Source organism: Scyliorhinus canicula, chromosome 3 (genome assembly GCF_902713615.1).
Source record: "Scyliorhinus canicula chromosome 3, sScyCan1.1, whole genome shotgun sequence".
Classification (NCBI taxonomy): domain Eukaryota; kingdom Metazoa; phylum Chordata; class Chondrichthyes; order Carcharhiniformes; family Scyliorhinidae; genus Scyliorhinus; species Scyliorhinus canicula.
The window spans coordinates 166209171-166226098 of record NC_052148.1 but is presented as its reverse complement, the minus strand read 5'-3'; the positions used below and the strand labels follow the sequence as shown (position 1 = coordinate 166226098).

Here is a 16928-nt window from a genome sequence, read left to right as displayed (position 1 = left end):
GAAGCGGATGAAGATAGTTGGACTTGGGGCACTACCCTGAGAAACTCCTGTAGTGATGTCCTGGAATTGAGACAATTGACTACCCATCAGCACAACCACCTTCCATTGTGCCAAGCATGACTTCAACCAGCGGAGGATTTCCCCCCCGATTCTCATTGACCCCAGTTTTGCTAGGGCTCCTTGATGCCATCTTCAGCCAAATGCTGCCTTGATGTCAAGGGCAGTTTCTCACATCTGACCTCTGGCATTCAGCTCTTTTGTCCATGTTTGAACCAGGGCTGTAATGATGGCAGGTGCTGATTGGCTCTGGAGGAACCCAAGCATTGTCGACATCTACTTCCACCACTTTACTGATGATGGAGAGTAGACTGACGTGATGGTAATTAGTCGGGTTGGATTTGTCTTGTTTCTTGTGTACAGGACATATCTGGGCAATTTTCCACATTGCTGGGTAGATGTCAGTGTTGCAGCTGTACTGGAACAGCTTAGCTAGGGGTGTGATAGGTTCTGGAGCACAAGTCTACATTACTATTAGCGGAATATTGTCAGGGCCCATAGCCTTTGCAGTATCCAGTGCGTTCAGCCATTTCTTGAAATCACAAGGAGTGAATTTAATTGGCTGAAGACTGACATATGTGGGGCGCGAGTCTCCGACCCCACGCCGGGTGGGAGAATCGCAGGAGTGCCGGGTGAATCACGCCACGCCGCCCTGGCACCCGCACGCGAATCTCCCCCCCCCCCCAAAACGGCGTGTTGTGTTTTGCGACAGGCCGCTCGGAGAATCGCCGCTCCAGTCGAGCGGCGATTCTCCAGCCCAGATGGGCCGAGCGGCCTGCCTAATACGACCGGTTCACGCCGGCGCCAACCACACCTGGTCGTTGCCGGTGTGAACAGCGTGCGACCGCTGCGTGTGGGGCCTGTGGGGGGCGGAGGGAGAATCGAGCACCAGGGGGGTGCTCAGGAGGGGTCTGGCCCGCGATCGGTGCCCACCGATCGGCGGGCCGGTGTCTCTGAAAGACGCACTCTTTTCCCTCCGCCGCCCCGCAAGATCACCCTGACGTGTCTTGCGGGACAGCAGAGGGGAAGACGGCAACCGCGCATGCGCGGGTTGGCGCCGGCCAACCTGCACATGCGCGGGTGACGTCATTTAGGCGCCGCTGGCCACGTCATTCAGGCGGCGCCTCTTTGACGCGTCAAGACCCGGCGCCCGAGATTGACGCGCTGCCGCTCCTAGCCCCCTGGGGGTGGGAGAATAGGGGTCAAGGAGCGGCCTCCGACGCCGGAGTGAAACACTCCGGGTTTCACTCCGAAGTCGGCACTTTGTCTCCTTTTGGGAGAATTGCGGCCGTAATGTTGGGACCTCAGAAAGAGACATAGATGGGTGATCCATTTGGCACTTCTAGTTGCAAATATTTAAGACTTTACTTTGCACCAATGTGCTGGGCTCCCCCATCATTGAGGATGATGTTATTTGTGGATCGTCCTCCTCTAGTGAGTTGCTGAAATATCCACCACCATTCGCAATTGGATGTGGCAGGACTACAGAGGTCAGATCTAATCTGTTGGTTGTGGAATCACTTAACTCTTGTCTATTGAATGCTGTTTTTATTGTCTGGCATTAAGTCATCCTGTGTTGTCGCTTCACCAGGTTGACAACTAATTTTTAGTTACGCCTGGTGCTGCTCTATGGGAAAGTTTGCAAGTTGCAATCTTACTTGATTGAAACCATTCAGAAATATTGTTGCTATAAAATGCACTTCATATTGGAGTATCTGGATTTGTTCCCTGTGAAAATTGTACCTGAATGAAACTTTAGGTAAACTCAGTGGAAACAAATGTTTTCAACGAGTAGATTATTGCAAAAGAGGCAATGCTTTAATGTCAGGGCATGGAAGGAGTTGAGGGAAGAGCTGGATGCCAGCTGTCTCAGGAGGGGTGGAGGAATGAAAACGAGTTCAGGGGAAGGAGGTGGTGGTCGATCTCACTGCCCCATTTTCCTGTCAGTTCCATCACTATTCCTGCTCAAATGGAGGCATGATAGAGCAGGGAAATCTAGTCCATTTTGTGCTCGTTGCATCAGTGTGAAACCAAATCAAATTTATACTGATGCAAACTGCATATAAAACCATAAGATCCATAAGACAAAGGAGCAGAATTAGGCCACTTGACCCAGCGAGTCTGCTCCACCATTCAATCATGGCTGATATTTTCTCATCCCCATTCTCCTGCCTTCTCCCCATAACCCCTGATCTCTGTTATTAATCAAGAACCTATCTAACTCTGTCTTAAAGGCACTCAATGATTTAGCCTCCACAGCCTTCTGCGGTAAAGAGTTCCACAGATTCACCACCCTCTTGCTGAAGAAATTCCTCCTCATCTCAGTTTTAAAGGATTGACCCTTTAGTCTGAGATTGTGTCCTCTGGTTCTAGTTTTTCCGACAAGTGGAAACATCCTCTCCACATCCACTTTCTCCAGGCCTCGCAGTATCCTGTAAGTTTCAATACGATCCCCCCTCATCCTTCTAAACTCCAACGAGTACAGACCCAGAGTCTTCAACCGTTCCTCACACGACAAGCTCTTCATTCCAGGGATTATTCTTGTGAACCTCCTCTGGACCCTTTATAGAACTGTCATGCCACTGAGGTGGTGAATATTTCTGCAGTCTGACCAAACGTCTTGATCAAGTGGGAATTCTGAATGACACAAGCTGTGTGTTTGTGAGTGAAGTGAAACAAACTTGATTTTCTGACTGTACATCTTGGTTTGAAACCCATAAATCCAATAAGCGCAAAGGCATAGAACACACAAGTGCACCCACCATTAAGTTTTTTTCAATAAGTGATGAGAGATCCTAACTGTAAAACTATTACCCTTGAGCATGATAAACTGAAGTGGAGGGTCCCTGTTATTTCGTCCCCACTGGACGCGTAGAAGTGGCTCCTTTACAGCTTTTCAATAAGTATTCTGTGCAGGTTTCCTGCTGATATCAAAGACATCTGGGTCTTCACAAACATATTGAACTTGACTGAAGAGTTCTTGCTGCTTATGTTAGGCACAAACCCAGCTCTGTCACCCCACAATTTGATAAAAATAAGTTTTTCTTGGGCCACAAAAATCATCTAGTTGAATTCTATTCCTTGCCTTCATTCTCCTTAATATTCAGGAATAAATATTCAAAGATGTCCAAAGATATGTAGGTTAGGTGGTTTGGCTAAATTTCCACTTAGTGTTCAAAGGTTAGGTGGGGTTACGGGGATATGGCAGGGGATTGAACCTAGGTAGGGTGTTCTTTTGGAGGGTTGGTACAGACTCAATGGGCCAAATGGCCTTCTTCTGCACTGAAGGCATTCAATGAATCTGTGAATACAAGTGAACCAACTTTCACTGTTGCAGATATAGTAAAACAGGGTACTATTTTATTCAGTATTTCCAACTGATAGATAATTTCAACATTTCCCATTGTGATACCTTATTTTAAACCAATAAGGAGTTCACCCGGCTGAGAAACATTTGAAATGATTGATAATACCGGAGTATTAAACTATCAGAAACATATTTTGTTCATTGAGAAAAGGCGATATGGCCATTCCTTCGACAGCCCGTGTACTATGTGCTTTAACGAGCCCTCTACACAACTCATTTGGTCTGCTGAAGAAAAGGCTCTACAGGTGTCTTCCTGCTTCAAAGGCCAAAGCTGCCCATCGAATAAGAAATTGTGCTATTAAACCAATCTAGTGCTGATTCTGCCTCCACCAAAATAATATTCTTCTTTATTACACAGCTCGAATGGACAGGCGCAAATCATTCTCAATGAAAGGCAATGTTTCAAACCCTTTCCTTTGGTACATTTACAATCATGATGCAAATTTTATCATTGTATTGCTTACACGCAGTCACTGTAACAAAGGGACACCCAGCTTTTTCTCCAAGACAAAGTTATACTTTTTAAAATACAGATAATGTTAACTCACTAAAGATTTTAGTGACAACTCTGTCTTTGAAAGTTAATGGGCAAATTCTCAATTCAATAGAAAAAATACATGGATTAGCGGATGGCAACAAAATCCTTGTTCTTGATTAAGGGATATGTATTTGTCTAATGTATAAAAAATAATTAGAACAGGTAGACTTTATTCAGGTAATAAAAGGCTGTCCTTTTACAAAACAGCAACAAAATAAATGTCCTTGACACGGTGTCCTTGCATAATGCATTGTTCCTTGTTGCATTAGTGAACTTTGAATTAATTACAAAATTGAGGAAAATGTAGGAAGATGAGGAACCCTTCAGAGCTGATCCACAAAACAATAAAACTTCTGATAATTAGCAAACTAAAACCAACTAAAAGGAATTGATCAACTTTACATATCAAGTTAAAACTGAAGGGAGGAGCCACAGACGGAAACAGGTGACTATGCATCGAAAACCAAGCAGGCACATGGCAGCTTTGCTTGCAAAATCTTTACCATCCACCCCAATGTGCAGGCTGCAGCAGTCATTACCTTTATCCCAGGGAGTCCAGGAAGCCCAGGAAGACCTGGTTCACCCTACACAGGAAAATTACAAAACATTATAGAAGACTGTTCAGCTGTCTTAAGAGCCTTGTTTATCTCCATCTCAAAGGTAACTCAATGATATCTGAATCATGATTCAATTGAGAACAAATACAATATGCCTTTGTTTGCTTTTCAGTCATGGCAGTGTGACTTCATAAGCCATTCAACAAGGAAACATTTTTAAATGTATTTTTCTTTTAACAAGTAAATTTTGAATTGGAGCAGGATTGTAAAGTCTTGTAAAGATGTTCACGTTTCCTCAATTTTATCTGAAGTCACTGTAATGGGGCACTAGGTGGCACCATGCATCAGATTACTGCCCATTCATATCAAGGGCCTGGTTTTAAATGCTGGCAAGATGGAAAGGATGAAAGTTTCCCCATGTCTACAATTAGGGGATCTTACAGAAAACAAGCTTTAGCAAACCAAATCCAGCTCCCAGTGGGCATGAACTCCCACCATTCAGTTACCCTCACAGTAGAACTAATTGGTACGGAGTAAAATCTGGCTTCATTATTGCATAACAATTGCACCATGCGCAAAATACCCTGACGTACAGGCTTAACTTTGTGTGTCACTTCAGATGATTCCCCCTCATTTATCAGGATGTACATTTTGGAGGGTGCCAATCAAGGATTAATAACAAGCACTGGTATGAGATCTATATTGATGTGAGAGGAAATGTGCTGTCACTCATGAAATAGAAGATTTACTTTATATCCAAGTCTTTGTTCGTTGAATTAAAACGTTTAATTTTTTCCCCATCTCTGCCTGAATGCCTCAATTCATGTTGCACTTGGGTTCTACAATGCGTGACAGCTGGTTGTGCCTCATCAAGTGGACTATTAATGTGTGAATTTAAACATCAAGGGCGTGATTTTTTGGATCCACTAGCTGCGGCACAAATCATATTACAGCTGCTAAATCTCATGAGGGCCATAAAAGAATTTGTGCTGGTGAGATCTCGGTTTGAGATCTTCCCCACCCCTGCTGGTGATGTGATCATGTTCATGCCCAGGAAGAGCATGAACTTGAGATCTATAATCTTCAATGCAGTTATATATAATTAAACGGCTTTAAGTCATAGCTTCTGGCCCCGTGGAAACCTCCCCCTTGGCTGCGAGACATCACTCCGGTGCTGATTTTTGAAAATGGGAATGAGTCACGGCAAGGGTACGGATGTACCTGGAGGCCCCGGGATTGAGGGCAGAGGCTGGGCATTGCTCCCTGGGCACTGCCATGGGGTAACTATCCTCCATAGGGAGAGGCAGGCTTCCTCTAATGTGTGATGGGGAGGGGAGAGAAGGGTGCGCACCAATGAATGCACGCAGGATGGGAAGAGGGGGACCCCAATACTTCTGTGATGGGACGGAATCACCCCAAAGCTTGTGGAGCAGTGCGTGTCCTCTATGACTGTGGGGGCAGGGGGGCGGGAGATTATCTTTCTCGCAGATGGGGGCACCCATTAAAGATGGCGCCCGATCTCTCTGTAGCCGGGTATCCTGGCTCCATTAGGCCTTGTCCCACCAGGAGTGGCGGTGCAAACCATGCTCTCCCTCAATTGTTTTTTACAGAGCGTCTGAAGATCGGATCAGAAAGATTGGCTGTGTTTCTGGAAATAACGTGACACTTTGCCATTATTAAAACAAAATTCTGTCCCAAATGTCCACAGATTATCTGACTGTGGAAAAAAGTATAGTTGGACCTGATCTTGTCCTTATCTGAAGCCCTAAGATGTGTTCTTTTCTACAGGGAACACCGGACAGCAACCAGGATAGAAAACCTATTACATTTTTCCCATTCTCAGGACCAAGGAGGCAGAGGCCAATTTTAACATTGCACCACTGCACTTAGTGGCGATCAGCTCACTGAATATCAGGGGTGCAAACCTCCTGATTTGTATTGTTCAGAGCTATACTGAGTGGTGAATGTATTCCCTGAGTTGGTGAGGGAATGGTTACTGCGCTTTTTAATGGAACTTTTGTGCAATTTGCCATGTTTTGATGCAACATGAAACATACTGGGCAGAAGGAGGCTATTTGGCCCATCGAGTCTGCACCAACCCACTTAAGCCCTCACTTCCACCCTATCCCCGTAACCCAATAACCCCTCCTAACCTTTTTGGTCACCAAGGGCAATTTATCACGGCCAATCCACCTAATTTGCTCATCTTTGGACTGTGGGAGGAAACCGGAGCACCCGGAGGAAACCCACGCAGACACCGGGAGAACGTGCAAACCCCGCACAGACAGTGACCCAGCGGGGAATCGAACCTGGGACCCTGGCGCTGTGAAGCCACAGTGCTATCCACTTGTGCTACCGTGATGCCATTAGGCAGGGCCTAATGGAGCCGGGTGCCCGGCTACACAGAGATTGGGGCGCCATCTTTAATTGGTGCCCCCATCTGCGAGAAAGATAATCTCCCTCCCCCCCTGCCTCCCACAGTCATGAAGTTACTGACTACAGAGGGCTCATTTATCCAACATGGACCTGAATAAGAGGTTTCTGTTTCTGAATTCTGAAGGGGTATCATCAGTAAGAAAACATTTCATCAAAAAAAATCAAGAAAATATTTTGTTGCCTGTACATCATCGAAGCAAATTGCAATTGCTCAAATATTACAATTCCAAGATTCAACAAGTAAGACCCCAACACAAACTGCTACTGCATCAAGTTACTCAAACATGTGCTGATTTCTGAATGACCAGTGGAATGCCTAACATACCACATTGATTAGCTGATGTGAAAGTTCACAAAAGTTCAGTGACTGACGCTAGACTTTTCTTGTTTTGATTGTATTCCTGTTCAAACTATGAATAATTCCAACAATATTCTCACTAATGTGTACTGCATCTGATATCGACAATTTGGTTTTGAAACACAAAATGGTGGGGAATGTACAACGATCAGTGTCTAAAAGAGAACGAGAGACTCGTGTTTTGAATGTGATTCTTCACCAAAACTGGTGATGAAGTGTCCCACCTGAACTGTTGACCTCTCTTTCCTGTTTCAGTTGCTGACTGAAATGCAGCACATTTCCAGTAGTTCTGCTTGTTTTATTTCAGATTTCCAATGTTCAATTTTTTTCTTTTTATTTGTGACCTGCACTGTTGTCTGAACCTATGTAATAAAAGTGTGCTGGACAAACAGAGGGAAATGTTGCTCTACTGTATCAGGAACAGATATATATATATATATATGTCTGTACTTAGATACATAAGACAGGATAGTGTGGATTGTATAAAAAAGGATCTGTCAAAAAGGCCATAAATACAATACTAATGAAATTATATATTTGCAAGAAATAAACATATATAATTAGCTTTCAAACTGTCACAATTCTGTGTAATGGTGTTTTCTTCTCTTAATACCATATTTATGAAGCACTCATTTTCAATTTATCAAATACTAACGAATCTGCTTATAGGCTGTGGTAAAGAGTAACAGGGGCACAGGGGTGCTGTGGTTAGCACTACTGCCTCACAGCGCCAGGGACCGGGTTTGATTCTAGCCTTGGGTGACTGTCTGTGTGGAGTTTGCATGTTCTTCCCTTGTCTGCATGTGTTTCCTCCGGGTGTGCGCCAATTTCCTTCCACAGTCCAAGGATGTGTGGGTTATAGGCTGGTTGGTCATGATTAATGTGTGGAGTTGCACGGATGGGGTGGGGGAGTGGGCCTAGGTGGGGTGCTCTTTCAGAGGATCAGTGCAGACTTGATGGACCAAATGACCTCCTTCTGCATTATAGGGGATTCTATGAATATCTTTGGGTTCAGAATTGCCCACAAAAGGTGAGCTGACTTAATTGCAGCAAAGTCAATAGTTGTCAGCGACTATAGGGGACTGGGAGCAACAACAGGGGATGTCATATCAACAATTCACCTGTTTGCAAGTGAAACTACCCATGCCAAAATAATATCATAGAATTTACAGTGCAGAAGGAGGCCATTCGGCTCATCGAGTCTGCCCCGGCTCTTGGAAAGAACACCCTACCCAAGGTTAACACCTTCACCCTATCCCCATAACCCAGTAACCCCACCCAACACTAAGGGCAATTTTGGACACTAAGGGCAATTTATCATGGCCAATCCAACTAACCTGCACATCTTTGGACTGTGGGAGGAAACCGGAGCACCCGGAGGAAACCCACGCACACACGGGGAGGATGTGGAGACTCCGCACAGACAGTGACCCAAGCCAGAATCGAACTTGGGACCTTGGAGCTGTGAAGCGATTGTGCTATCCACAATGCTACCGTGCTGCCCGGTAGATCTTATTTGAATCACATTCAAATAAGATCTGGCTCACGCTCTACTTATTTGGCAGAGCCCTGGCTGGGCAAAGGAGTGGGATAAGGAGCAGGGAAATTGAAATGGAGAGCAAAATATGACAAAATAAAAATGAAACACTAAAAAAAACCAAACAAAACGAAATTCAAACTAAATTTCTTTGAGATATATAGAATCAATCTCTTGAAATGCGCTTGGGGTTTAGAAGAATGAACGGGAGTAGTTTTGACGTTGATGACAGTCAGTCAACACTCTCTTTCACCTCTTCAGGGGGTTCAATGGAAATGAAAAAAGCAGAGTTGTAAAACATTCTGCTGATTTGCTATTGGTTCTTTGACACTCTTGCACAAAGTCAAAATGACCTCCAATAATTCCTTCCTGAGGGAAAGCCTATTCATCATCCGAAAAGGAATGTAACATCAATATAGAAATGGATGTTTTTGTATCCATCATATTCCCAGTATCTGACTTCAAGCAGTTTTTGTTCTGAGTCACATAGCATGTCTATAATTCCCCATGGTCCATACTTCTCTCATTTGCTTCAAGAAAAAAAACACTACAGGATTGAGTGTCACTTTTCAGTCCATGAATAACAAACAGAATTTTATTGGTGATAGCTGACAAATGGCTTTGTTTGGATAGGTTACTAGACAAATTGATACTAACAATTTAGGAAAGCACCAGTCTCATTTATTTTCTTTGCAGAATAACATGGACCTTCTCCGCTAACTATTAAAAAAGCAGTGATCAAGAGAAGAGAAACATTGGGACTTAATTGCTGAAGAAATGTCAGGAAGGATTTAAATATTTAAACACATCTTCCATTGTACTCATACCCAAACAGGTGGCTAGCTGAGCGAGTACAATCCTATCTAGATGAAGAACAGAGATAATTAGGAATTACAAAAGGTGCTTCCTGAATTTTGGCTTGTTAGATATGTTCAAATTTTTTAATAATCAGAATAATATCTTTTCATACTCTTGAGAATGAAAAAAATAAGTGGTTTAGTATTTTCGTGAAGCATTCAGGATTAGAGCAGGTTAATGTGACACAATCAAGCGTATTAGTGGGAGCCTCACAGTGTATTAATGGTGATGTTCCGATCGATTCCTAACTACTTGTTTAATGGACTGTCTATCTTTGGCTATTGATTGAAAGACCTATGCCAATAAGTCACTGTTAATTCTACTTTCACTCTTTCTTTACAGCTTACTACCTGAGTAATCAGCAGATGCAAGAGCAGTGCAGAAAGTGAGTTAATTCTTGCCCAAAGACTCCCAACTACAAAAGTATTGAAAAAGAAAACAGAAAAAGCAGCCGCATGCCTTTCTCCTTTGCAATTACCTTTTGTCCTTGATGCCCAGGTTGACCTGGTTCACCCTGTAAAGGAAGGCGAGAAAGGAAAGATACAATTCACCCAACGACCAATAATCATTCAACAAAGTTCAGAGCTAATAAAGAACAGAGCTTCAGCAACAAGAACCAATCTAACCTTTATTCCAGCAGCTGATGATCCAGGGTCGCCCTAATCACAATCAGAGTGAAAAAGCAAACATACTTTAGTCCTACAAGTAACATTAAAATTAATGTAGAAAACATGGCACATGCTTCTTCTGATGATCAGCTCTATTTCATTGCAGTTTGTGGGACCTTGCTGCGCACATTTTGGCTGCCATATGTGCTTACAATACAACAGCAACCACACTTTAAATGTAACCTGTTGGCTGTAAAATGTTTGTGTTTTTTTGGGGGACATAAAAATGCTATATGAATGCAAATCTTTGTTCTTTTCAATGTCTATGGTGCGGAATAATCCACCGGATGGCCCAGTCAAGAACTAGAACATAGAGCAGTACAGCACAGTACAGGCCCTTCGGCTCACAATGTTGTGCTGACCATTTACCTAATTTAAGATCAACCAACCTACACCCCTTCAATTAACTGCTTTCCATGTGCTTGTCCAAGAGTCGCTTAAAAGTCTCTAATGACTCTGACTCCATCCCCTCGCTGGTGGTGCATTCTATGCACCCACTACTCTACAGAACCTACCTCTGACATCTCCCGATACCTTCCTCCAATCACCTTAAAATTATGTCCCCTCGTGACAGCCATTTCCGCCCTGGGGAAACATCTCTGGCTATCCACTTTATCCATGCCTCTCACCACCTTGTACACCTCTATCAAGTCACCTCTCTTCCTTCTTCACTTCAGTGAGGAAAGCCCTAGCTCCCTCAACCTTTCTTCACAAGACATGCCCTCCAGTCCATGCAGAATCCTGTTAAATCTCCTCTGTACCCTCTCCAAAGCATCCACATCCTTCCTATAATGAGGCGACCAGAACTGGACACAATATTCCAAGAGTGGTCTAATTAGGGTTTTATAAAGCTGCAGCAAAACCTCACGGCTCTTAAACTCAATTCCCCTGTTAATGAAAGCCAACACACCATACGCCTACTTTGGGGCAGCAGGGTAGCATGGTGGTTAGCATAAATGCTTCACAGCTCCAGGGTCCCAGGTTCGATTCCCGGCTGGCTCACTGTCTGTGTGGAGTCTGCACGTCCTCCCCCTGTGTGCGTGGGTTTCCTCCGGGTGCTCCGGTTTCCTCCCACAGTCCAAAGATGTGCGGGTTAGGTGGATTGGCCATGCTAAATTGCCCGTAGTGTCCTAATAAAAGTAAGGTTAAGGGGGGGTTGTTGGGTTACTGGTGGATACGTGGGTTTGAGTAGGGTGATCATGGCTCGGCACAACATTGAGGGCCGAAGGGCCTGTTCTGTGCTGTACTGTTGTAAAAAATTCTTCTTAACAACCCTATCAACCACGGATGGCAAATTTGAGGGATCTATGTACGTGGACCCCAAGTTCCCTCTGTTCCTCCACACTTCCAAGAATCCTGCCTTTAGCCATGTATTCAGCATTCAAATTCGACCTTCCAAAATGAATCACTTCACATTTATCTAGGTTGAACTCCATCTGCCACTTCTGGGGAGTAAATCGGCCTGGCAGAAAAGTCAAACATCTTGGACTTCATCCTGTGCTAGTCTATGATTGCTTCGGAGACAAGGGGTTCTCCGCGATTCTCCGACCCCCACGCCGGGTGGGAGAATCACGGGCGTGCCGGGCGATTCCCACCACGCCGCCCTGGCACCCGCACGTAATTCTCCCACCCCCCCCAAAACGGCGTGCCGGGTTTTACGACAGGCCACTCGGAGAATCGTCGCTTGCCGTTTCTAACAGTCGAGCGACGATTCTCTGGCCGGGATGGGCCGAGCGGCCTGCCCAATCCGACCGGTTAACGCCGGTGCCAACCACACCTGGTCGTTGCCGGCGTGAACAGCGTGCGAACGCTGTGTGTGGCCTGTGGGGGGGGGGGGGGGGGGGGGGGGGGGGAGGGAGGATCGAGCACCAGGGGGGTGCTCAGTGGGGGTCTGGCCCGCGATCGGTGCCCACCAATCGGCGGGCCAGCATCTCTAAAAGACGCACTCTTTTCCCTCCACCACCCCGCAAGATCATTCCTCCATGTCTTGCGGGGCGCCCGCAGGGAGGACGGCAACCGCTCATGCGTGGGCCGGCCAACCTGCGCATGCGCGGGTGACGTCATTTAAGCGCTGCCGGCCACGTCATTTACGCGGCGCTGCTTTGACGCGGCGCCAAGGCCCGGAGCGTGAAATTGACGCGGGGCCGCTCCTGGCCCCCTGGGGGTGGGAGAATTGGGGGCGAGGAGCGGCCTCCGACGCCGGAGTGAAACACTCCGGTTTTCACTCCGGCGTCGGCACTTTGTCTCCCGTTGGGAGAATTGCGCCCAAAATTATTCCAGAATAATGTTACAACCTCCTCCCATTAAAGTGCAGGAAGTGGGTTAATTTTGCTGTAGGTCTTCTGTGGAATAGCATTTCTAATCAAATCCCAATCAAATGGATCTCTGTCATGGTTATCAAATTCTGGTGGCTTGAAAAGCGAACATAACCTTTGTGCAAATACATTAGTAAACAACAACAAATTTATCTGAAGATCCTTTCACTTCATTCTTCTGATGCCCTGAAATTCTCCATAAGTCAACAATGTTTCAAATTAATAAAAAGATTCCACAGTAAAATTTATTTGCAATCAAGATGCAGGTTCTCGGTAATGGGGAATGGAAAATGTTCTCATCAAATATTCGTATCTTCCAGTTTTAATACAGTATATGCATAATGTAAACGAAAGCTCCCTCCACTCTGCTCTAACATAGATGCCACTGCACCCAGGAAAATACTTGATATTTTCAGAACAGACATCCTTTTCTGCTCTGAGACTACCAATCTGCACTGAATTAAGTCTGCGCAAAACTGTGAAACCTTCCTGTTACGAAGTGGCTTCAAAATTCCCAATTTCATTTCATGAGTGCTTTAACAGCCGGCCGAGAGAATAGACATCCACTCCATCTGTCTGGGCTGATTGCCACCCCAGATGCTAGAAGTGAAAGACAGATTGCTGAGCCGCTGCGTACATAACAATAATATGTAATACCATAGTCAGAGATAGCGGAGTGCAATTTGAACACTGGTTATCGTTGGAGTCAATAGTTGCTGTGGAACTCAAACGCAGCTGAAATGAATCAACCAAAATGTTTCCAATTTTCTCTTGTCTGGATTGGTTTTACTGTGGGTAATCCAAGTGCAATTTCAAGTTGAGTGCCGAGAACTGTCAGTAAAGGAATTCCATTATGACATTGAGGGTGCGATTCACCGGACACATTTCCAAGTCCGGTTTCGGGCACGTTTGGCAGGGTGTTTCTAGGTGGCTGCAGTGCTGAGATTGACACCGCTATTCAACAGCACTTAGCTGTTTTTTGGGCCTTTGGGAGTCTCTCCCCTTCGAGGCCACACTCAGAGAGATTTCCTGCACTGGGGAGCTGAGCTTGCCAAGAGGACCTCACAGAGTGGGGTGCCATTTTGAAGGTTGCCCCGATTGCTAAACTCCCGCGTTTCAGGGCCCCCTTTCTTCCCGCAACCTTTATTTGCCCCCTCATCCCTTCTTTCATGGTCATGACTCCCAGGCAGTGCCAACCTGGCACCTGGACACTTTGGCACTGCCACCCCGGTACCCTGGCAGTGGCAACTGGGCACTCTGGCTGACAGGTACTGCAAGGGTGCCTAGGGGGCACTGCCTGGGCTGGCAGTATCAAGGTTCCCATCTGCCAGAGGGAGTGCCAGTGTACTACCCTGCCCTGTCCCTGACCACCCAGATGGCTCTAATGGCCTGTGAGACCTCCTAAGGTGCCATCATGCCTGGTCCACGATTGTGGAAACCGATACTAAATGGTGCCCAGTTGAGGCCTCACAGGTGTGGCCACTGATACCCGGGCGGCGGGTGAATATGGCGTCCTCGGCTCATTTAAATATCATTATCTGGATCACACCCATGGTCTGCACCATGCGCCGCAAGTCAGGTGACTTGCACAAGGTTTTGTTCCTGGCGCAGAACCTGATTTGGGCCTCTTCAGCGAGTCACCCATCGCACCGGGATGTGATGGGGAAATCGCGCCCTTAGAATGGATTCTCTTCTTTCAGAAAAACATATATGGTGGAATCTTACCAAAATTTTGCAAAGTGTCGGTTCCAGTGTGGAGATCAACACAAATCTCACCGGAGCTGGAAAATCTCACAGAAAATTGAGCCTCCAAAAATGTTATTTTAACCACGTGGATCACGCAGCGCTCCCTGCGGCCTCCTGCTGATTCGCTCGCTCTGGGACAAGTTAGTCTAAGCAATCACTGGGGAGCTCCATGCAAACACCTCCCCAGCACTGGTTCCAGGTCCAGTAGAGGGGATGGCTGCCAGGACACCAGCACCAGGGGTCACAGAGGGAGCCCTGACCAGACTCCTGGATGATGTGCAGCAGAGGTGGGATGTCCATAAAACCATAAGACATAGGAGCAGAATTCGGCCAGTCGGCCCATCGAATCTGCTCCGCCATTCAATCATGGCTGATATTTTCTCATCCCCATTCTCCTGCCTTCTCCCCATAATCCCTGATCCCCTTATTAATCATGAACCTATCTATCTCTGACTTAAAGACACTCAGTGAATTGGCCTCCACAGCCTTCTGCGGCAAAGAGTTCCACAGATTCACCACCCTCTGACTGAAGAAATTCCTCCTCATCTCTGTTTTAAAGGATCGTCCCTTTAGTCTGAGATGGTGTCCTCTGGTTCTAGTTTTTCCTACAAGTGGAAACATCCTCTCCACATCCACTTTCTCCAGGCCTCGCAGTATCTTGTACGTTTCAATAGGATCGCCTCTCATCCTTCTAAACTCCAATGAGTACAGACTGAGAGTCCTCAAACGTTCCTCATACAACAAGTTCTTAATTCCAGGGATCATTCTTGTGAACCTCTTCTGGACCCTTTCCTAGCACATCCTTCCTTAGATATGGGGCTGAAAACGGCTCACAATACTCCAAATGGGGTCTGACCAGAGCCTTATACAGCCTCAGAAGTACATCCCTGGTCTTGTATTCTAGCCCTCTTGACATGAATGCGAACATTGCATTTGCCTCCTTAACTGCCGACTGAACCTGCACATTAACCTTAAGAGAATCGTGAACAAAGACTCCCAAGTCCCTTTGTGCTTCTGCTTTCCGAAGCATTTCCCCATTTAGAAAATAGTCTATGCCTAACTTCCTCCTTCCAAATTGCATAACCTCACACTTTTCCACATTGTATTTCATTTGCCACTTCATTGCTCACTCTCCGAGCCTGTCCTAGTCCTTCTGCAGCGCCCTTGCTTCCTGAATACTACCTGTCCCTCGACAGGTCTTTGTATCATCTGCAAACTTAGCAACAGTCCTTCAGTACCTTCTTCCAGATCATTAATGTATATTGTAAAATGTTGTGATCCCAGCACAGACTCCTGAAGCACAGCACTAGTCACCGGCTGCCATCCTGAAAAAGACCACTTTATCCCCACTCTGCCTTCTGCCAGTCAGCCAATCCTCTATCCATGCCAGGATCTTACCCTTAACACCATGAGCTCTTAACTTATTTAACAGTCTCCTATGCGGCACCTTGTCAAAGGCCTTCTGGAAATCTAAATAAATCACGTCCACTAGTTCTTCTTTGTCTAACTTGCTTGTTACCTCCTCAAAGAACTCTAACAGATTTGTCAGACACGACCTCCCTTTGACAAAGCCGTGCTGACTCAGTACTATTTTACCAAGTACTTCGCAATCTCATCTTTAATAACAGACTTTAAAATCTTACTAATGACCGAAGTCAGGCTAACTGGCCTATCATTTCCCGTCTTCTGCCTCCCTCCCTTCTTAAACAGTGGTGTTATATTAGCCACCTTCCAGTCCTCTGGGACCCTTCCTCCCTCCAGTGATTCCTGAAAGATCATCATTAATGCCTCCACAATTTCCTCAGCTATCACTTTTAGGACCCTGGGGTGTAGTCCATCCGGTCCAGGTGACCTATCCACCTTCAGACCTTTCAGTTTCCCCAGAGCCTTCTCCTTAGTAATGGTCATTGCACTGCACCTCTGCCCCTTGGTTGTCCAGGAGCTCTGGCATCCCATTGGTGTCTTCCATCTTGCAGACAAAGTAACTATTCAGTTCATCTGCCATTTCTTTGTTTCCTATTATTACTTCTCGAGACATATTTTCTGGTGGTCCAATGTCTATTTTTGCCTCTCTCTTACCTTTTATATATTGAAAAAAATCTCTTCCTATCTTCCTTTATATTACTAGCTAGCTTGCACTCGTACTTCATCTTCTCCCCCCTTATTGCTTTTCTGTTGTCCTCTGCTCGCTTTTTAAGGCTTCCCAATCCTTTGGTTTCCCACTAATTCTCACCACTTTGTATGCTTTTTCTTTCGCCTTTATGCTGTCCTTGACATACCTCGTCAGCCATGGCTGCCTTGTCCTTCTCCTCCTTGGGATGAATTTCTGTTGTGCCTCCCTAATAACCCCCAAAAGCTCCCGCCATTGCTGTTCCACTGTCTTCCCTGCTGGCTCCTTTTCCAATCAACTCTGGCCAGCCCCTCCCTCATGTCTTTGTAGTTACCCTTATTTAATTGTAATACTGTTACATCTGATTGCAGCTTCTCCCTC

General features: G+C 45.7%; 1 protein-coding gene across 5 annotated transcripts in view; it reads right to left on the bottom strand.

The window, feature by feature from the left end:
* Nucleotides 1–16928, bottom strand: part of LOC119963079 (collagen alpha-1(XXV) chain) — an 816994-nt gene that overhangs the window by 143273 nt on the left and 656793 nt on the right. For all 5 annotated transcript variants that reach the window (XM_038791652.1, XM_038791653.1, XM_038791655.1 and 2 more), the window contains exons 15-17: nt 10335–10367; nt 10187–10222; nt 4502–4546 (exon numbers count right to left, since the gene is read on the bottom strand). In XM_038791652.1, coding sequence (XP_038647580.1) covers nt 4502–4546; nt 10187–10222; nt 10335–10367 — 114 coding nt within the window. The remainder of the gene's footprint in view (nt 1–4501; nt 4547–10186; nt 10223–10334; nt 10368–16928) is intronic.